The sequence below is a fragment of the Rhinolophus sinicus genome, chromosome 17 (assembly GCF_057876585.1).
Source record: "Rhinolophus sinicus isolate RSI-liver-muscle chromosome 17, RSI-T2T, whole genome shotgun sequence".
Taxonomy (NCBI): Eukaryota; Metazoa; Chordata; class Mammalia; order Chiroptera; family Rhinolophidae; genus Rhinolophus; species Rhinolophus sinicus.
Genome location: NC_142517.1, coordinates 109,164,155 through 109,186,963, shown reverse-complemented (window position 1 = coordinate 109,186,963; position 22,809 = coordinate 109,164,155). Strand labels below are relative to the sequence as shown.

Here is a 22,809-nt window from a genome sequence, read left to right as displayed (position 1 = left end):
CTCAGTCACAGCTGGGTTGCCGGCAGCAACGCCCCCGGGGCCCAAAGGTTGCTCATGTTTTACCCTTTGCTTCAAGATTGGCCGGGCTTGGGGGTTGGGAGCTACATTGTCTCCACTCACTTGGTCAGCCTCTGCCTCAGAGTGTCCACTGCGGGGTTCATCCTCTAACAGGCGGACCCAAGCTTCCAGGGCCTCCCACTGAGACACCTGGTCCCACACCTGGGCTATTCCAGCAAGCGATTCCTCCGAGCTATGATGTAATGCAGTGAGGACCTCCTCTGACTGGCGGCCCCGAGTTTCCAGCGCCTCCCCCCGGGGCTGCTGGTCCTGCCCATGAGTTATTTCATTAAGCGCATCATCCATGTTACAACGCAACGCACTGAGGAACATCCAGCCCACGCGGCCGGCTGTCCCCTTTGCCTCCTCCGGCAACCGCTCAGCTAGGACTTGCAGAGCCCTCTCCACACTGGCTGGAGAGCCATCCATGTCCTCCCACCCTTCCTCAGGGGTCCAACTCCTGAGAACAGTGGCTACTGGGTACCACACACTATGTGGGGGCCACCTGTCCTTCTGCCCAGTCAGACTCCATTCCTACCTGGCTGGAATCCTGCTCGCTGTGCCAGGCATTCGACTGGGTGGAGGCCTCAGTGTAAGATGTCAGCAACCCTCAGAGCCCACAGCAGCAGCAGACTACCAAAAGGTAGGCGACGCCTGCTATGGCCCACAGGGCAGCGTGCCATCCAGAGGCTCGAAAGGACCACCAACTCAGCGGGGGGAGGGGTCACATTTCTCCCAAGCAGATTGTTTCCTGCTCCCGGTGCCACTCCTCACGGGCTTCCCGAGACTGAGTTTTCACACACACAGACTGCTCCACTGCCCTTTGGAGGGTTCTGGCAGGGACCACACTCTGCTCGCTGTGCCATGTGTCATGCAGGATCTCTGGTGCCACTCCCCGCACCAGAACACAGGATACGGTGAGGCCAAAAAGGAACACCAATGGAGTCATGGGTAAAGGGTTCATGTCACTATATTCTCGCTGGCGGCTGGGTTGGAGACACAGGAAGCAGGAGCCACACAATGTACAATCCACCATTTGCTTCTCTGCCAACCAACCAAGCCCCCAACGTAGCCACAGCAGTTACATCTGGCCAATGGTTCACTGGTTATAGTTGATGGCCACCCAGCCACAGTGGATGGCCATCTGATTATAGCTGATGACCATCTAATAACCAAGCCAGCACATTTCCACGTGAGGCCGAGAGCCTGGAAACTACTCTCTGGGACTCTGTCACCACACTATAAATACAAAATTATTCCAAATTTTAAAACAAAATAAAAAAAGACAGGGGAAAGAGCGATGAACAGGCAGAACATACAGGATTTTCAGGGCAGTAAAACAATTGTATATGAGACTATCATAATACAAGTCGTCACACATTTATCCAAACCTAGAATGTACAATGCCAACTATGGTCTGTAACATAAACTATGGGTGTCAGTGTCGGTTCCTGAGTTGTTAACAAATGCACCATTTTAGTGTAGGATATTGCTAATGGGGGGTGCTGGGGAAAGGGGTGCTATATGGAAAATCTGTCATTTGGCTCAATTTTTTTCTGAACCTAAAACTGCTGTAAAAAATAAAGTCTATGAGAAAAGAATTCATCATTTCCTGCTCCTATGTCTGAGAAACAGTGTGGTTTGTCTTTTTCAATGGCCCCTGGGAGCTACAGAGACGGAACCCCCTCCCCCAGTGTGGGCTGTGCATCCCACCCCCTCCAAACCTCAGTCTCCTCCAGAACAAGAGAGGGACAACACTCTCTTCTTGCTCCCTCACAGCAGTGAATTACTCTCAGGCAGAGTCTCAATAAATAAACCAATACAGGTAAGAACAGAGCTACCCTAATTCAAGTTGGAGGCGTGAAATCCTCCCTCCCATGTCCCCAGCCCTTCCACAGGCTGCCACAGAGACGCCCTGGCGCTTTCAGAGCCTGTCTGGAAACACTGACCTTTCGCTTTGTGCGTGCTGTTTGCATGGCTTTGTAAGGACAGACATGTTCCCTAACACAGCCCTGTCCAAGAGAAACATAAGGTGAATCACATTTAAAATGTTCTAATTGCCTTACGGAAAAAAGTAACGGTGAAATTAATTTAATAGACTGTTTCTGGAGCAGTTTTAGGTTCACAGTCACACTGAGTGGGAATGTGTCCCATATAGCCCCCGCCCCCCATGTGCACAGCCTTACCCATCAAACTCCCCCCAGAGTGGTGCTTTTGTGACAGTTGATAAACCCACAGCTTACATGAGGGTTCACTGTTGGCTACATACTATGGCTTTGGACAAATGTATAACAGGGACCCACCATTGCAATATCACAGAGTAGTTTTACTGCGCTAAAAATCTCTGCTCTGCCAATTCATCCTTATTTCTTTTAAGTTCGTATTAAAAAGCTGTATTAAAGAAAAGTAACCAGTGAAATTAATTTTAATAATACATACTACATAACCCGACATATCCCAAGTACGTCATTCTGCCATATGGCCCCGGCTGCATTCGGGCAATGGTAAGTCACAAGTGGTGAGTGCCTGTGGGACCGACTCCTGGTCTTCAGGTGGCACCTGTCAGACACACAGTCCTCCTAATTCACCATGCCGCCCAGGGGCACCTTCTGACTCCTGCAAGGGCTGGCTGGGGGCTCAGCAGGCGCTGACTGAGCGCTCTTAGGAAAGCCCCTGCTCCTCACACTCCGGGCTGATATGAGAGTGGTTTAAGTGCTGCCTGAAGATAAGACAGTGGCATGTCTCCCCTCCAGCTGCCTGGGGAGGACGTGCCACCCCACCCTCAGGCCTGCGGCAGGTGGGCTGTCCCAGCCAGAAGACAGGGGGCACACAAAAGGGAGGACCTCCCCAAGTCCCTGCACCCACCACCTGGGCCAAGCTCAGTGCAGAGGGAGCCAGCCTCCTCCTTACGGCCCCTGGGAGGGCTGGAGACACTTCCCAATGAATACTGAAGGGCTGAGACTGTCAGCAGTAGGGCTGGAAACAAGCAGGATGGAAGGAATAGGACTGAATAGCCACAGCCCAACCCCACCTCCCCCGGGAATTTCCTCTGGGTTCTAGAACACTGCATCTGAGGCTGAAAGGGCACCCACCCATCCGCAGGAGGGTCCAGACAGTCTCAGGTAGTGTTTGCTCCCTGCAGAAGGTTCCTTTTCATTATCTAACTCCTTCTGGGACGTTCTGAAGCCATTTGCTTTGGCGGTACTTCTAAGAGACACGAAACACACAGACTCTAGCCATGTGACCTTGGGCCTCAGAATCCCCTTCATGGTGAGGTTCCTCTGGAATACTGGATAAAAAAGCACATTTGAAAGTGTTTGTCGGAAATTGTAAAGGGAAAGGTACAACACAGACTTCAAACTCAGAATGGAAAGCCAGGGGGTGGGGGGTGAAAACTGGGAGGGGGCAGATAGGGGACCTCAGCTTTACCCATAATGTTTTATTTCTTAGCAAAAGACACAAAAGACTGGAAACAACTATACAAATTGTTAACAATGGCTAATTCTAATGGTAGAAATGTGGGTATTCATTATATTATTCTTTGTTCGTTTCTGGATTATTCCAACTTCTAAATAAAAATATTTCCCCTTAACACTGGATATGACTTAGAGAAGTACTAGGTTGGTGCAAAAGTAATTGTGGTTTTTGCAATTGCTTTTAACCTTTTAAACCGCAATTTCTTTTGCAGCAACCTAATATTACTGTGTTCTCATTTCACAGGTAAGTAAACGGAGGCTCAGAAGGAGGGGAGGACTGGCTGAGGCCACTGGGAGAGTGAGGGCCAGGACACAGGTGTTCCACGCCCAAATGTGGATGTTTTCTGCTATTCGAGTCACTTCTGGGCCACACACTCTGCATCTCACAGATCTCTCGGTGGCCTTGGGAAAACCATACAGATGCCCCGGAGATTTGGACAGGGTCTTTCCTGGCTAGGAATGGAAGAGCTGGCCCCATGTGTACAGGTCTGGAATGTTTCTGCTTCCAGAATCTAGCAAGAAAAAAGTCACCTTCTGCACAGAGGGAGGACTGGTGATTCTTCACAGACTCAGGGGCTAATCACACAGAGCCAGGAAGAGCAACAGAAGTGCCACCAGAGATAAGAGAGGCAAGCACCTCATGTCTGGCAAGCCCAGAAGCATCCAGGGCTCAATTTTTGATCGAAAAAGAACAGTGTGCTGGGGCAGCGTGATGGTTAATTGTATGGGTCTAGGCCATCACAACTGAGCTATGATGTGCCCAGCTATTTGGTCAAATAGTATTCTGGGTGTTCTGTGAGGGTGTCTGTGAATGAGGTTAACATTTAAACCAGGAGATTGAGTAACGTAGACTGTCCTCCCTAATGTGGGTGGGCCTCACCTAGACAGAACAAAAAGGCTGACCTTCCTCCCAGTAAGACACAGCTCGTCCTGCCTGACCGCCTTTGATTGGGACACTGGCTTATTTCTGCCTTCAGACTCGCACTGGAACACTGGTCCCCAGCTTGGCAACTCACCCGGCAGATCTGGGACTTGTCAGCCTCCATAACCACGTGAGCCAATACCCCCCACACACACGCGCGTAAGTAAACGGAGGCTCAGAATGAAGAGGGGACTGATTGAAGGCCATTTGGAGAGCCATGGGCAGAACACTGGTGTTCTACGCCCAAGTTTGGATGTTTTCTGCAATGTGAGATATATAATACCCTATTGGTCCTGTTTCTCTGGGGGACCCTTACTAATGGATAGCCTTACCGAGGATAACAAAGGGAATTGTCCAACATGTGTGTTTAAGCTCAGAGCTAAATACATATATCATCAGATGACTTAATCCCCCAGACACTGAGTGTGACGACAGAGCCCATGGCTGGTTCACATCTGGCCCCACTGCAGTAGCGTAAGACTGGCCCACGTTTTTGTCCTTCATCAGGCTATGGATTGATTCTCTTCTTCTCCTATTTCACTGTGAATCATCATGAATGGGCGTTGAATGCTCTGTACCAACTACATGGGGCCAACTACACGGGGTTCTGCTTCATGATGCTGATGCAGTGAATTACACTGATTGCTTTGTTAATGCTAAACCAGCTTTGCATTCCTGGGATTTACCCCAGTGGTCATGATACATTATCTTTTTTATATTTTCCTGGAATGGATTTGCTAGTATTTTGTTAAGGAATGTTGTGATTTTGGTCTATGGATTTTTTTTTTTCTTGTAATGATTTTGTCTGGTTTGCAATGAATGTAATCTTGGCCTCATAAAAATGAACTAGAAAATGATCATTCCTTCTCTCTTCCCTTAAAAAGTATATTTGAACTATTTCTTCTTTAAATGTTCACAGAATATACAGATAAGACCATCTGGGATTAGAGTTTTCTTTATGAGGTTTGTAATTATAAACTAAATTTTACCAAATGTCCTAAATTGAAGGGAAGGCACCGAGGACTCTATGCCTTTCCAAGTGTTTCCAGAACCATCCCAAAGTCCTGCACAGGAAGTGGGGCGGGGGTGCCCACCTTACAGCCAGGGAGAGTGAGGCTCAGTGCCGACCACACAGCCAGGTTGCCTCCATTACTCTCAGGGTTCTCACTCACATCCCAGCGTGACCTCGCAGATCACAGCAGCTCCCCTCAAGGACCCCGGGCGAGCCCAGGGTATGTTTGCTCGCTTGCTCTCTCACTCTCTCTCTCTCTGTCTCTCTCTGTCTCTCACATACACATACACACACAGCTCAGTGAACAGGTAAGTGAGGCCAGCGTGCACACATGGGTGTCACTCCTATATGGGATCTGTGTAGGTTTGCGTGGCTCAGCCTCCACCTACCTTTCTCAGTAGCAGCACCCAGCTTTTCTGTGGGGGCCGCCTTTGTCCACTCTCAGACCATGAGGCTCCAGGGCACTCACACGCCTCTGGACCCTGGGAAGCAGGTGACCAGGGCCCAGCCAATTAGCCGTGTGTTCCCCTAGCCAGGCAAGGGTGCAGACCAAGCATGTGCCCCACTAAACCTGAGCTGGGGCTGAAGGGCTGCCACTGTGACCTTGCCACCTTGGGAGAGCACCTGGCCACAGCCAAGACCTGAGGACAAGGGACCAAGTCCTGCTGACACCACGTAAGCTCTTGAAACACAGAAGCCCAAAGAGACTCGGCATGGCTGTCAGGTTCCTGCGCCAAAGCAGCATTCCTTTGTTTCATGTGAACTATTGTGGTTTGAGTTTCCTGTCACATACAGTCAGAAGAATCTAGACAAATGAAATCCCCGACTGATTTCTTTTAAGGCTGTTGCTTTATTTCAATTCAAACTACTGGTACATATTCCAAGAAAAAACCCTTTCATTCATTATGTGCTTCTTATATGCAGGCACAGAGAGAAACACACAACACATCACAAATATTTCATTCGCCTCCAAACAATCTTATTAATACCCCATCTTGTACACAAGGAATGCTCGGTATGCAACGGTAAGGAGGCTGCCCGTGGTCAGTCGCAGAGAAACGCCTCGTTCGGGCCTGGCTCTGGAGGCCCGGTCCAGACCCTGACTGGCTCCTTTGTGCTGAAACGAGGCCAAAGGCCTCCCACCGCCACTGGATGCTGCCCACGTGGAGGGGCCAGGCTCCCAGAGTGGGCAGGAGGTGGCCTGGATATCCTCCCACAGACCCTCTACCCCACATGTGTCCTTGACACTGCTGTGAAAGTGTCACTGACTTTTCTAAAACTCTCTTGAAGGGCCTGAGGAAACCGACCATTGGCTGAGAAGTGCTGGCTCATTTTCTCCTGCCTCCCAGGACTGAGCCAGTGACCTGGTTTTTTCTTTTTTTTTTCATTCATTAGTTTCAGGTGCACAACACAAAGTAATACTTAGACGTTTATCATTTATATCCCTCACACTGTGTGAATCCCCCTCCCCCCATTCACTATCCCTCTGACATCACACACAGCCATTACATTTCCACTGTCTCTATTCCTAATGCTGTACTCCGCTTCTTGTAAGTATATATATATATATACTTACGTATATATATATAATAATTGTAAGTATATATCTTGTATATATATATGTATATATATATATATATCGTATATATCTTGTATATATACATATATATATCTTGTAAGTATATATATATACTTACATATATATAATTATAGTTGGCATTCATTATTGTTCGGCTTCAGCTTCAGGTGTACCGTGCAGTGATCAGGCATCTACATCATCCCTGAGGTGGTCTCCCAAATGGGACAAGTGTCCATCGGATACCCTACAAAATCTTTACAACATTATTGATTACATTCCCCAAATTAATTTTCAAAACCCCGTGGCCATCTTGTGGTTACTGACTGTTTTTTAATCCCCTCACATTCCCCCTTACCCCACCCCCCCCGCCCATCTAGCAACCCTCAGTTTTTCCTCTATGTCTCCAAAACAGTTTCTGATTAGTTCATTCACTTATTCTTTTCTTTAGATTCCACATATAAGTGAGATCATATGGTATTTGTCTTTCTCTGTCTGACTTATTTCACTTAACATAATGTTCTCTAGGTCCATCCATGTTGCTGCAAATGGTTTCTTCTTTATGGCTGCGTAATACTCCATTGTATAAATGTACCACAGTTTCTTAATCCAGTCATCTATCGATGGGCATTTTGGTTGTTTCCATGTCTTGGCTATTGTGTATAGTGTTGCAACAAACATAGGAGTGCATAAAGATTTTTGAATTAGAGTTTTGGATTTCTCCAGATAGATACCTAGAGGTGGGATTGCTGGATCATAAGGTAGTTCCATTTTCAGATTTTTGAGATACCTCCATACTGTTTTCCATAGTGGCTGCACCAATCTGCAATCCCACCAACAGTGCACAACGTTCCCTTTTCTCCACATCCGCGCCAGCACTTGTTGTTTGTTGACTTATTGATGATAGCCATTTTGACTGGGGTGAGGTGGTATCTCATTGTGGTTTTTATTTGCATTTCTCTGATGGTTAGTGAAGTTGAGCATTTCTTCACATGTTTGTTTGCCGTGTGTATGTCCTTTTTAGAAAAATGTCTCTTCATGTCCTCTGCCCATTTTTTAATTGGGTTGTTTGGGTTTTTTTTGGAGTTGAGTGAGTTTTTTATAAATTTGTGATATTAACCCCTTATCAGCTATTTCATTGGCAAATATCTTTTCCCATTCAGTAGGATCCCTTTTTGTTTTATTGATGGTTTCCTTTGCTGTGAAAAAACTTTTTAGTTTGATGTAATCCTACATGTCTATTTTTTCTCTTACTTCCCTCGTGCGAGGGGATATATCAGTAAAAATCTTACTCCAGGTAATGTCTGTGAAGTTTCTTCCTATATTTTCTTCTAGGAATTTTACGGTTTCAGGTCTTACATTTAAGTCTTTAAGCCATTTTGAATTTATTTTTGTATATGGTGTAAGGAGGTGGTCCAGCTTCATTTTTTTGCATGTGTCTGTCCAGGTCTCCCAGCACCATTTATTGAATAGACTGTCTTTACCCTGCCGTACATTCTTGCTTCCATTGTCGTAGATCAAATGGCCATATAGGCATGGATTTATTTCTGGACTCTCTATTCTGTTCCATTGATTTATGTGTCTGTTTTTATGCCAGTACCATGCTGTTTTGATTACTGTAGCCTTGTAGTATAATTTGATGTCAGGTATCGTTATACCTCCCATTTTGTTCTTATTTCTCAAGATTGCTGAGGCTATCCGGGGTCTTTTATGGTCCCACATAAATTTTAGGATTATATGTTCTATTTCTGTGAAAAACGTCGTTGGTAGTTTGATAGGAATTGCGTTGAATATGTATATTGCCTTAGGCAGTATGGACATTTCAACTATATTAATTCTTCCTATCCATGAACATGGTATGTGTTTCCATCTATTCGTATCTTCTTTTATTTCTTTCTTCAGTGTCTTATAATTTTCTGAGTACAGATCTTTTACTTCTTTGGTTAAATTTATTCCCAGGTATTTTATAGTCTTTGGAGCAATTGTAAATGGGACTGTTTTTTAATTTCTCCTTATGATGTTTTATTATTGGTATATACAAATGCAACTGATTTCTGAATATTAATTTTGAATTCTGCTACTTTACTAAATTCACCTATCAGCTCTAATAGTTTCCTGGTGGATTCTTTAGGGTTCTCTATATATAGTATCATGTCATCTGCATATAATGACAATTTTACTTCCTCCTTACCGATTTGGATGCCTTTTATTTCTTTTTCTTGTCTGATTGCTGTGGCTAGAACTTCCAGCATTATGTTGAATAGAAGTGGAGAAAGTGGCTTCGTAAAAAGTGTTTGTGAGTCTTCCCTCCTTCTGGATTTTTTGGAAGAGCTTGAGGAGAATAGGTAATAACTCTTTTTTGAACGTTTTGTAAAACTGACCCGTATTCATCTGGTCCAGGACTTTTGTTTGTTGGGAGATTGCTCATTACTGATTCAATTTCCCTGGTGGTAATCAGTCTTTTCAGGTTTTCTGTTTTTTCTTGAGTTAGCCTTGGAAGGTTGTATGCTTCTAGAATATTGTCCATTTCTTCCAGATTGTCAAATCTGTTGGCATATAGTTGCTCATAGTAGTTTCTTAAAATTTTTTGTATTTCTGCGGTGTCTGTTGTCACTTCTCCTCTTTCATTTCTGATTTTATTAATTTGGATCTCTCTCTCATTTTTTTAATGAGTCTGGCTAAAGGTTTGTCAATTTTGTTTATCTTCTCTAAGAACTAACTCTTGGATTCATTGATCTTTTGTATTGTTTTTCTGGTTTCCATTTCATTTATTTCTGCTCTGATCTTTATTATCTCCTTCCTTGTACTCCCTTTGGGCTTATTTTGCTGTTGTTTTTCCAGATTCCTTACGTGTGAAGATAAACTGCTGATTAGTGATTTTTCTTGTTTCTTTAGGTAGGCCTGCAATGCTATGAATTTCCCTCTGAGGACTGCTTTCGTGGCATCCCATAGATTTGGGGTCGTCATGTTTTCATTTTTGTTTGTCTCGAGATATCTTTTGATTTCTTCCTTGATCTCCTGGTTGACCCATTCATTATTTAGTAACATGTTATTCAGCCTCTGTGAATTTGTGTGTCTTCCAGTTTTTCTTCCTGTAGTTCATTTCTAATTTCATAGCACTATGATCAGAGAAGACAATTGGTATGATTTCAATTTTCTTAAATTTATCAAGACTTGTTTTGTGGCCTAACATATGGTCTATCTTGGAAAATGTTCCATGTGCACTTGAGAAGAACGTGTATTCTGTATCATTGGGGTGAAATGCTCTGAAAATATCGATTAAATCCAAGTGGTCCAATGTGTCATTTAAGGCCGTTGTTTCCATATTGGTTTTCTGTCTGGAAGACGTGTCCCTTGTTGTCAGAGGTGTGTTGAAGTCCCCTACTATGATAGTGTTACTGTTGATCTCTCTCTTTATGTCAGTCAACATCTATTTTATATATTTAGGTGCTCCTATGTTGGGTGCATAGATGTTTACTAGGGTTATATCCTCTTGTCGGATCGATCCCTTTCTTATTATATAGTGCCCATCTTTGTTTGTTAATATGTTCTTCATTTTAAAGTCTATTTTGTCAGATATAAGTATTGCAACTCCAGCTTTTTTCTTGTTTCCATTTGCATGAAATATCTTACTCCAACCCTTCACTTTCAGCCTCTGTGTGTCTTTTGATCTGAGGTGAGTCTCTTGTGTACAGCATATACAAGGGTCTTGCTTTCTTATCCACTCAGCCACCCTATGTCTCTTGATTGGAGCATTTAATCTGTTTACATTTAAAGTGATTATTGATAGGTACATAGTTATTGCCATTTTTAAATTTGTAGTTAGATTGTTTTCATTTTTCTTCTATTTACAGAAGTCCTTTTAGTATTTCTTGCTATGCTGGCTTGGTGGTAATAAATTCCTTTAGCTTATTCTTTTCTGGGAAGCTCTTTATCTCTCCATCAGCTTTAAATGATAGCCTTGCTGGATAAAGCAATCTAGGCTGTAGGTCTTTGTTTTCCATCACTTTGAGTACCTCCTGCCACTCCCTCCTGGCCTTCAATGTTTCTGCAGAAAAGTCATTTGATAGTCTTATGGGAGTTCCCTTGTATGTAACCCTCTGTCTTTCTCTTGCTGCTTTCAGGATTCTCTCTTTGTCTTTAACCTTTGCCATTTTAACTATAATATGTCTTGGAGTGGACCTGTTTGGGTTTATCCTGGTTGGAACTCTCTGCACTTCCTGGGCTTGAATGTTGGTTTCCGTCATCAGGTTAGGGAAGTTTTCAGACATTATTACTTCAAATATGTTCTCAATCCCTTGCTTCCTCTCTTCACCTTCTGGTATTCCTATGATGAGCATGTTGTTGCACTTGATGTTATCCCAGAGGTCTCTTAAAGCATCGTCATTGTTTTTTATTCTTTTTTTCTTTCTGTTGTTCTGTTTGGATGATCTCTGCTAACTTGTCTTCTAAGTCGCTGATTCGATCCTCTGCTTCATCTAACCTGCTGTTAATTCCTTCAGGTGAGTTCTTAATTTCAGTAATTGTGTTCTTCATTTCTAACTGGTTGTTCATTATGATTTCTCTATCCTTCTTTATGTTGTCTCTAAGCTCCTTAAACATTCTTATCATCAGTGTTCTGAACTCTGTCTCTGATAGGTTGGTTACCTCTGTTTCATTTGGTTCCATTTCTGGAGGTTTCTTCTGTTCTTTTATTTGGGACATGTTTCTTTGTTTCCCCATTCTGGCTGACTCTCCGTGTTTGCTTTGATGTATTAGGTAGATCCCCTAGAGTTCTTAGTTCTTGCTGGGTTATCTTATGTAGTATGTGTCCTTTATATTTGACTGGCACTACTTCATTCTTCTCCTCTGCGTGTGCTCCAAAGGTGACTCTTGTGTTGTGTATAGTGTCCTGTGAAACAAGATCTTTAATTGCTTTTCACTTGTCAGCAGGTGGGGTTAACTCCTAGGCTGACTAGTTGTGAGACTTGGCTCTGCCCACAGCAGGGTGTGCTGCGTGAGGGTTGATCGCTTAAATGTGGTTTGGCCTCTATGGGCTCTTGTGCTGTAGGGAATTCCCTCTGGGTGTGTCACTTGTAGGTCAAACCCGGCAGTACTCTGGTTTGGTCTGGAGTTGGCCTCTGGGTATGTTGAATCTTGTGCCTCTTTAGCTGGGCCCTGGTAGGGCAATTTCAGAACAAAGCAAATCACCAAGCACAACAACAACAAAGAAAAAATCAAATACCTTCACATGTGAAAAACAGCCTACAACCCCCACTCAACACAGGCAAAGATATGAAAGATATAAAGACAAAACAAAATGAAACAAAACAAAAAGCAGTGCCAGTCTTGGCTTAAGCCCACCAAGTAATCTCCAGGTTGTCCTCTGCTGTACCAAAGAGTCCTCCGCATATTGTGCAGGCAGAGCCGGTCACCTGGTGCCCAGGGTGACGTTGGAAATGCAGATTTAGATGTATGGGGTCTGAATGGTAGTTTCTACAAAGTCAGTGCAGTTTCTGCTCTTGCCTGCACATATGCGCACTGAGAGTAGCACCACCAGCCCTGTGTCCAGTTCTCCTGAGTCTTAGGGCACTTCTTCTATGTGTGTGTGTGTGTGTGTGTGTGTGTGTGTGTGTGTGTGTGTGTGTGGCGGGCGGGAGATTTCTGAGCTGCTGAAAGCCCAGAGCTGCGTCTGCCACTTACTGCTGATCCTTGGGAGTGCCTCTGCAGTTGTAATTGCCCCACCCTAGGCAGCCCAGAAAGAGTGGGGGCTGGGGATGGAGGGGTCTTCTCTCTCCCAGCCCAGCAGTGTCACACTCTTCCCGCAGGCCAGAAAAGGTGGTGGCTGGGGTTGGAAGAGTCTCTTCTCTCCTAGCCCAGCAAAAATCACACTCTTCCCAGCCTCTTCCCTGGGTCAGAGCTGCAGGCTGGTCTTCCCAGAGCCCGAGCACTAAGGCTCCTCTGTAATCTGACACTACTCCTCAGTTCAGGGGCCAGTTTAAGTCTCTGGAAGGGCGGGGGTAGGATTGGAAGAGCGGGGAGAGGGGCCCAGTTATGGAGTTTGTGTCCTTTGTCTGGCCTAGGGCCCAACTGGAGGTCGCACTAAGGTTATTGCCTCAAATGCTAGATATGCTGCCCCCTCGGTGGGAGAGATCAGCTGTGGGACGCAGGGAAAGAGCCAACCTCCTGGCTTTTGTGTTCTCTCTTCCGTCCTGGGATCCCCTGCGTCTCTGCAGCTGCGGATGCCGGCTGCATCCCCACAGCCGCAGGTGCGGGCCGCGCGGTAACCTGGTTTGAAAGTGGCTCTGCCAGTGCCCAGCTGCGAGGCTGACCTCTGGCTCCCGGTTGGTGCTGTGGTGACCGTTCCTACCAAAGAGGGTTGTTTCGCTTGTAGGATTAAGTGGGGAAGAAGACGCAAAGTGATTAACAGAAAAACGGGTCCTGCTGTTTGGGTTCCTTTGCCACACCCCCGCCCCCCCAGCCCACCCCCACACACAACATTCTAAGCCCCTGCCTCTAGACACGTGTCTCTGGCCGCAGGGACAGCAACACCTCAGCCAGCTCTTTCCCACCTTCAGGCCCTTCCTGTACGCTGCCCTGCTGGGTCCAGTTACATGCAAAGAACCCTTTTATTATTTTCTTGTTGTTGTCCCTTTATATTATTCTTTATGGAAAAAGTGCTTAGAAAGGAAAGCTTGTCTCACAACGTAAACAGAAAGCCCCATCATTTGGCATCCATCTGTGGTCAGCAAAAAACAAACATGGGTCAAAACGTCACTAGAGTTTGCGGGGACACTTGCCTCCAAAGGTTCTGAGCCTGCCTGCCTGCTCTCTCTGGAGACAGGCAAATATTAAAAGGTGTTAAGGAAAGTAGAATAGTGGGTGCCCAGGGGTAGAAGGAGAGGAAAGGGGAGTCAGTGCTCGATGGGACAGAGTTCAATCTGAGGAAGATGAAACAGTTCTGGAGATGGATGGCGGCGATGGTTCCACACAGGGTGAGTGAACTTAATGCCCCTGAACCGGTCACTTAAAAATACTTAAGATGGTAAATTTTATGATATGTATACTTTACCACAATTTTTTTAAAAGAAAAAATGTAAACCACATACTGGAGCCAGAAATAAGCTTTTATTTTGAGGAACTCTAAAGGACTGACACTGAACTTGGAAAAGGTAAATCCTTCCCACTGCCAGCAACGTGTAAGTCCGGCGGACACACAGTACGCGTCCGGTGCTCTGGGAGGCACTGCGTTTGAGGGAGCTGCTCTCCACTCCTCCCAGCACAGAACAGAAGCTGGGCAGAGTGCAGGGGACCCAAGGACATGCGGGGCCAGGCCAGAAAACGACAGTGAAAAAACGAGAATTGGGAGTTGTGCAAAGAATGGGGCTGGGTGGGGGTGGGGAGCATCACAGCCCACCCCCACACACCCCCATCCATCCACCTGGGCAGAGGCAGGGCCTGCAGGCCTGAAGACAGGCAGAGGGGGAACTGATAAAGAAAACAGGAAGTAAGCAACCAGGCACCAGGTCAACTCAAGTCAACACACACTTCCTGGCACCTCCCTCTGTGGGTCTGGTGAAGGGAGTTGAGCAAGACCCCACCAATCCTGCAGGAACCAGAGCTGCAGGCAGCCCTCGGGCCAGGCCAGCTGAGTGCAGATGGGAGAGCAAGGCCTGCAGAACCAAGCTCAGGCTATGGCCGCTCCACTCCTGACCCTGGCAACCCCCTTCCTGTTTCCTAACCATAGCCCACAAGTACCCACATGGCCCGGCCCCTGCCAACCACACTGACTTCACCTCCTAACACCCTTCCGCTCACCAACCACGCCTTGTTTTGTGCCCTCCAACAAGCTCAGCCCCTCCCCAGCACCTCTGCACTCGTTGCTGGCTCCAGCTGGGCCCACTTGGTTCCCAGTTCTGCGCCACAGGCTTCTCCTGACCACCCCATCCAGAGCTGCACGTCTCCTCAGCCCTCACCACAGCACACTGCTTCATGCCTTCACATTCTTCTCTCCATCAGAAATGCACCCATGTATTTCATCTTTATTAACTCCCACAATCAACCACATGCTCCAGGAAAGCAGGGTCTCTTGTGCTTATTCACTGCCACACGCCCCAGAACCTGGAATCGTGCCTGGCTCCTAGAAAAAGTCACAAATAGCCATCACCTGTCTGTTTGGTGAACCCCCCGCCCTCACCCGTGAAGTATGGCGGTCCCCAGTGCTTGTCCCCAGGGCAACGGGCAGGACAGTGCTTCACACGAGTGCTGTCCTGGGCACAGCAGGCACTCTGGCATCTCTGCCCCACTCCCTAACTGCCAGAAATGACACCCATTGCAGCCCCCACGTGAGAATACACTGCCAAAGTCTATGGGAAGGAGGAAGGAGGAAGGAGGAGAGATTGGACTAGGTGTGACAGGATGAGCAGTGCCCATAAATGGGGTGTCAAGGAAAAAACACTCCAGACAAGGGGAACAGAAGTACAGTGAGGGGTCAGAAAGCCCAATGAACAGGCTGCAGAAGTTGTAAACTGCTGGGCCTCCAGTTCAATTAAACACACTTTTTGCTCAGCGTCCACATGGTAAATTTCTTACTTCAACGTCAGAGCCTCATTCCCGTTTCCCTCAGGTCCTGTCGCCTCACCTGTCTAACTTCCAGCATGTGAGCCCCCTGTCCTATAGGCTGTCCGTGAGCCCAGCACAAGGCACAGTATGTAAGGGGTTTCAAGAGGAGTCTGAGGAAACCCTCTCCCCTAACTTCAGCCTGCGAAGGACTGCAATGTGAGTGCGGCTGCTCCCGCCTGCTGCGGAGGCAGAGGGACCCTGGGCTGTGCTGGCTTCCGATGCCCTGTAGTCGTGGGTTAGCAAGGATGAGGACTGGGAGGCCCTTCATGCCCACTGTTTCTCCAAGGGTCCCCTGAGCGGCCTGGTACACAGTGTGCTCCAAGGGCCAGCTCCCCTCTGGGGGCCCATGCAGCAGAAAGGGTTCCCCTTTGCCTCCCCAACAGTCCCTGCACCTGAGGCTCAGCTGTGCCCGGGGCCATGGTGAGAGGGTACACCTTGGCTCAGGACCAGGCCTGGCAAACACAACAGGCAGCTCCAGGTGCCCAGGGGGTAGCCCTCTAGCACAGGAGAGGAGAAGTCTGGGCACAGCTCAGTTTAATGCGGGCTGTGTATGGTCTGCCAGGAGCTCTTTACCAGGCAGGTGCACCCCTGTTCAGCTGGGAGGGGTGCTGGTGCTCAGTTTACACCTGTAACCTTATCCACTCACATACCCTTGGCTTTAGGGGTGCTTCACCCAGAGGCCTGGGAGGCTGCACACTCCCCCTTCCCCCAGGAGCAGCCGAGGGCTGACTAACAGTGGGTTCAAAAGCTTAAAACCTCGGTCTTCCCCTTCCCTCCAGCTGCTAGTACAATTCCTGGAGTCTCAGCCCAAAGCTAGACACCCCCCCCCCCGCCAGCCCACATCCTCACTCATCTCCCCCAGCCCACTCAGCAGCAGCGTCAGGCTCTGCTTCTGGGAAACCAATCTAAGATACTCTCTACAGGATAGAGCAGCCCACTGAAGAATCCAGAACCCTGGGACATCAGGCGCAGGTGAAAGAACAGGCAGATAAGGCAGCATCTCCCCAACACAGTGATGCTCAGACACTACACTCAGGGAGGTTTTGAAACAACATAGAAAAATACTTGGGCTTTAATATTAACTGGTGGTCAGAAGAGAAGGTTAGTTACGGAGTGGCCCAAATACCAGGTGTGAGCTTCCAGGGAAACAATAAGTGATTGAAAGGAAAACAAAATGGTGACTGATTGTATCACAGTCAAAAGATATTTCTTTTTCTCTATTTTCCCAATTTTCTATATAATGTCATTTTTTAAATATAAAGGGCCTAAATGTAATATACTTTATGGAGCACTTTCAGTAACACAAAATATCAAAAAGAATCACAAACTTAAAACCAGCAATGCTGGACGCAACTGGAGAGATTTGGTGAGTCTGACGGATTAGCCAGAGGCTATAAATTCCTGAAGGGGTGGGACAAAAGGCATCCAAGACCATCACAGCTTATCCCATACATCGCATACAGTACTTCCTTCTCTGAGGCTTGGACTGAAACGTAGGCATTTCAGACTAGAGGATCTCTACGGTTCCTCATCTCTATTGGCCTTAAAATTGTCCAATTACTTGATGCTGTAATATCAAGAAACAGGAAATGTAAATTTAAAGCTACTGGCTCAGGCGTGTGGTGATCTCTGTAAACTTGGAACTTGGCCACAAATTCGAAGGAAGAGCAAAACAAGTCTCCCACGGTGCAGGAAAGTTTTCGCTTTCTTTGAGTTCCATCACAGAGACTTAACAATGAACTCCCTGGGTGCAGAGGGTATTTTCCTCCCAGCTTTAGATTACTGGGGACATACAACGTGTCTGCATGCCAACTCTTAAAATATCTAGTCTTCAAAAACCAAAGTGATAGATGATGAAACTAGGAACAGTGCTACTGAAAATAAAACATTTTCAGTGTTTGATTGATGGAGTATTTTCCTGTGAAGTTAAGTGGGAAATCACAACCGCCAAACACCTCTGAGGAGACACCTACAGTAAGCAGTCACACACTTGCAAGACAAAGTATGGATCAGATGCAAAACAAGTTATAACACACTTAGCACTTCTCTGATGCATAAGAGATTAGGATTGTTTTTTCCTTCCTCCTGAGAATCTATACAAGTAAATTAAAGTCCCCCCCCCCCCCCCAGTCCATCAGCTCCTCTCAAAAGAAAATGCAGTTAGGAAAAAAAAATTGTTACTTCAGGAGGAAGAAAAGTACAGCTATAGAATCTCAGGGAAAGCAGCATACAAATACATCCAAAGGCATTCATTGGAAGCCAGTTGTTTTTAATAACCAGCTTCCTCTTTCTTGCCCACTTATTCCAAGAACAGACACCTTCAACCAGAGAATGCACAAGTATCTCCTGCAAAGCAGGGACTGTCAGCCTTCCTCCAGGGACATAGAAAACTTAAAGCAGAAGATCAGCCTCTGACAGCAAGCCAGACACAGGGTCACGCAGGCACAGAAGACACTAATCCCAAATGCAACTGGCTGAGGTAGCATGTCCTTATTTTAGGAGGCCCACTTTCAGAAAGTAAAAAGGTACAAGTAAGGAAGAATTCTGCTCTGGATACCACACTGGCACACATGCACAGACTAATTAATAATCAAACAGAAAACACACACACGTTTTTGGTAATGTGATCCCATCTTCTTAAGCCTCAACATTGACCCAGCTTTCAGAGGAAAAGAAAGGGAGGAGCAAAGGCGTATCCTGGGGGGGTGCCAGGGGCGGGGGTCTACCTCCTTCATCTCCAGCAAGGTCCATCTGCGACATAAATGGGACCTCAGTCACACCAAGGACTGTCTCCACCCCACTAGTAGAAGCCACATTCTTCTCCATCTGCAGGATGGAGGGGCTGGTGGACCACATCACCCTGCGGAGTCAAGGGCCCAGCCAGGGCTCCCTGACTGGGGGAGGTGGGACAGAGTCCACTCGTTTTATTAGTTTCCGGGGATTCGCAGATCACGAGCCCCACAATGAGTGTAGAATTCCTGAGTTCCTCCAGAAAACCAGGAGGGGAGGTGTCAGAAAAAGACTATTTCTGAGTTTCAAAGCTAACCCCAGTCTGTGCGCAATCTGGGAGTGAATTACCAACTGTTCCCTTGTGTCTCATCAGTCAAACGCATGCCTCGCTTTTCCTCCCAAAGACCTTCCATCACAGGTTTTCTGCTCCTCCCAGAGATGCTGAAGGGATATGATTACACTCCCACACACGCCTTCCACACTCCGCCACAAAGCCCAATTCCCACACCAGTCCGGCGCCAGGAATGACTCCTCCGTCACCGAGTCTCCCGACTGTCCCGGCAGCGCCTTGCCCACCTGCTCCCTGGGGTCCAGAGCCAGCAGAGGAAGAGCACATGCCTCTCCCTACGGAGAAGTCCTGAAGAACCCCCTCCCGAAATCATGCCGACACGGGGGACCCCCTGCTCCCGCACCACACACAAACACGCAGGTCACGACCGGCCAGGCCCAGGCGGGCTCCGCTCCGGCCGGAGTGACGCGGAGAGCCTGGCGGCGACATGCGCAGTGGCGGCCGCGACCAGCGTGTGCGCCGAGAGGTCACGCGCGACCCGCCGCTGCGGCGGGTCCACCTGGCCGCCGCACAAGCCACGCACGCGCCGGCGGGGGCGCGCCCGGCCGCCCCTCCGTCCTCGCGGCGCCAGCCGGGCCGAAGGCCGCGCGCCCGCCAACCCCGCGCCCGCGCACCTGCCGCGCGCCGCCGGCCGCCCAGCCCCCAGCCCCCCCTCGCCGCCTCGGGCCGCGGCCGCGCCTCACCAGCGGTAGCAGCCCTCGGAGGCCTCCAGAGTGAAGTTCACGCGCGTGGCCCGCGTGTAGGGCAGCAGCACTTTGGGGATGTTGAGCTTGGCCGCCGCGGCGGTGGGGCCCAGCGCCAGCAGCACCGAGAGCGCGAGCAGCAGCAGCGGCAGCCCCTGAGCCCGCGCCGCCATCCTCGCGGCGCCTCACCTCCCGCGACCCGGCGCCGGGCTGCCCGCGCGCTCCCCCTCGCGCCCTCCGTCCCCGCCCGCCCGGCGAGCCAGCAGGTGATGAGCGCGGGAGGGAGAGGGGCGGGGCGAGGGCCGCGGCCTCGGGCCACTTCCTGGGCCCCCGCGGGGCCCGCGCGCAGGAACTGAGGGGGCCGAGCTCCCGGCGATCCCCCCGTGGCCACGCGGGGCGGAGGAAGGGGCTGGGGCGCGCTCCGCAGGCCACGGGGGTGCGGCGCGTGCCCGAACCACCACAGTAGGGGGAGAAAGGATGGAGCGCGTGCCCGGCTGCGGGGCACCCCTGGAGCACGCGGGAAACCCTGAGCCGCTGTCTGGCCTCCATGCTCGTACCCCCTGGTGGCACTGTCTCCGACGGTACTGCACGCCAATGTGGAGCCTTCCAGATGCCCGCAGTCTTTCGTTTGGCTCCGTTCAGCGCCTCTGCACCTGGGCAGAGCCTAAAGTAGGCCGCCAGGCTCCGCATACCTTGAACTGAGCGCGCAAAGGGACAAGCACCTAGGAAATCCGGGAGGCGAGTGCCGATGTGCGCCTCACACAAGTCTACACTTTCAAGAAGGGGGACCGTGTGTTCCGCAAGGGGAGGAAGACCTGTCGCAGCGCTGAGTGCACTTTAGGTGCTTCCTCCCCCGTCAGCCAGCTCACGGCCTTGCGAGTAAGGCCATATGATCCCTGTTTCTCCAGGAAGAAACAGGCTGAATGGCCCGAAGATCACTCAGCCAAGGGCAGTGCTGGGGCTCTCTGGTCCCAAAGCCCTTGTTCTCTACACTGCACCCACTGTCTTCCAGAAGCGGGAGGGGGTTACCCAAAGGGCAGGCTCAGGACGCCAGCTCTTAGGCTCACCGCACCTCCCCCAGAGTGAGAGAGAGAGACAGAGACAGAGAGAACACGTTTAGCATCACCGAATTCGTCTGCGTGCAGACATCTCAGGTCTTAAATTCAATCCACTTTGTGTGCTCTATGGTTTGTAGTTGTTTTCCTTGTGAATTGCATGAGGGTTGGTTCAGCCAGCACCAGTGTCTCTAAAATGTTAATCTGTCACAGGGAGGGCACAGCCTAGTGGGACGTCAGGAAGGGGCCCGGGGTTAGCACGTGCAGGCCCAGCTCCTGGGAAGGGTCCAGGAAGTGTGCACTGAACTGTAACCCGGAAGGCACACATTGATGCCACCGCCTGACAAGGAAGAAGAAGACAAATTTCAGTCCGGCTGGGGAAGGCTTCTTAGAGGAGGTGGCCCTGGCCTGGGCATAGATACCTCACTGGGCTTCAGAGAGGCCCAGATGCATCTGAGCCTGCCACTCAGAGGTCATTGGGCTTTTGGATGGTGATAAGCGGTGTCTTGTGGGTCACCCTCAAAACCTGAGGGCCCCAGACCAGGGAATGTGGGTTGGGGGAACCTCTAGAGATCCCAAAGCTGGGAGGGGGTGGGGGGCCTTCCCTGGGTAGAACCACGTGCTCTGGGAGGGGAATTCCAATGGGAACAGAAGAGTTGTATGGCAAAGCAGCCCCAAAGGGAAATCTGTGGGGAAATCTTCTTGTTCTTGTTGGCACATTTTCTTGATTCATTTGCAGTCCGATGATGTAAATTAAAAAGGTCAAAAGGGCTCAGAATGCAAGTGATTTCCCGGGCTTTCCCATCACCCAGTACCTTCCCCATGGTCAGTGTTTTCTGCTTGAATACATTTCCAGAGAAAGTTTATGCATATATAAACATATACATTTAAAAATCAAGATATAACCCATCATGTTCCCATTCGGCCCACTTCAATTGGCAAACCAGGAGCCTTGCCAGGAGGTAAATAAATACATAAAAGGACGAGATGGGGCTTTGGGGGACTGAAGCGCTCTGGCCCACGAGGATCATGAGTCCTTGTTGCCCCATGTTTCCAGATCTTATGTTTATTGAGGAGAAATTAGGAACATGGATTTGTAGGTGAAACATCCTGATTGTAAATGAATGCAATTAATTTATTAAAAACAAACATACCTACTCTTGGATACTTATCCCAGAGAAATGAAAAGTCATGTTCACACAAAAATCTGTACATAAAATGTTCATACCAGCTCTAGTCATAAAACCCACAGCTGGAAACAGCACAGAGGTCCTTCAGGGGCGATGGTTAAACAGACTCGTCCATCTGTACCGCAGAGTACCACCCAGCCACAAAGGAAGGAACTAGTGACACACACAACAACTCAGACGAATCTCCAGGGAAGTGTGCTGAGTGAAAAAAATAGTCCCCAAGGTTACATACTGTATAATTCTATTCGTGTAACATTCTTGAAGTGGCAAAATTACAGAAGTGGAGAGCAGATGAGTGATTGATGGGGCCGGCCAGGCCTGTGTAGGTGGCGGGTGAGGTGGCTATAAAAGGACAACATGAGAAATCCTTGCGGTGATGGAATGTTCTGTATCTTAAACTGTATTGATGTCAGTGTCCTGATTGCAGTTTTGTCCAGTGGTTTTGCAAGATGTTACCCCTGGGGAGCTGGATAAAGAGTGTATGGGATCACTCTGTATTATTTCTGATAACGGCGTGTGAATCTACAATTACCTCAAAAAAAAGTTTAATTACACAAAAAAAAAGCAAACACACAAACAGGCCTAACAAAATAATCTGGGTAGACACCTTGATTAATTTAAAACAGTCAGGAAATTTCCCCAGCAAAAACAACCAGTGGGAAATAAAATGGTGGATAAACATTTTCCCATTTGAGATTTTGCCTTTTATATTATCCTTAAACATATCCCCTTTCCCCCATTTCAGTTGTCTATGAACTGATGAGGGATGGTGTCTGGGGGTTCATGTGGGCCACCCTGCCTTCTCTATGTGGTCTGTTTCCAGTCCTTGCCTTTGGAACCCCTTCTCTGGGTCAGATGCCTTAGCTGGGATTCAGGAAGGCAGTGGGCAGTGGCCTGAGCAGACCATCTGCCCCAGGTACAGAGGCACTGTGTTGGAAGTGACCCCAGGTTTGTGTGAGATGGTTGTCTACCTGATAAATAAAATGAGACAGGCAAACGTTTCCTGTGACTTGTATCAGTACCTCCCAAACTTCTTTTATTTTCTTACCAGCCTCAAACATCTTACAGTATCTGAGTACCACCTGTGCTGTCATTTCCTATCAAGCAGACACTGTTTCCTGCTAAAGGCTCAGAGCCCAAGGCCGGCTCTCACTGTTC

At 48.4% G+C, this 22,809-nt stretch overlaps 1 protein-coding gene across 1 annotated transcript in view; it reads right to left on the bottom strand.

The window, feature by feature from the left end:
- NUP210 (nucleoporin 210) overlaps positions 1–19,715 on the bottom strand; it is a 130,768-nt gene extending 111,053 nt beyond the window's left edge. The window contains exon 1 of the mRNA XM_074334110.2: positions 19,407–19,715. Within this exon, the coding sequence (XP_074190211.1) occupies positions 19,407–19,579 (173 nt within the window). The 5' untranslated portion in view covers positions 19,580–19,715. The remainder of the gene's footprint in view (positions 1–19,406) is intronic.
- Between the last annotated feature and the right edge of the window lie 3,094 nt (positions 19,716–22,809).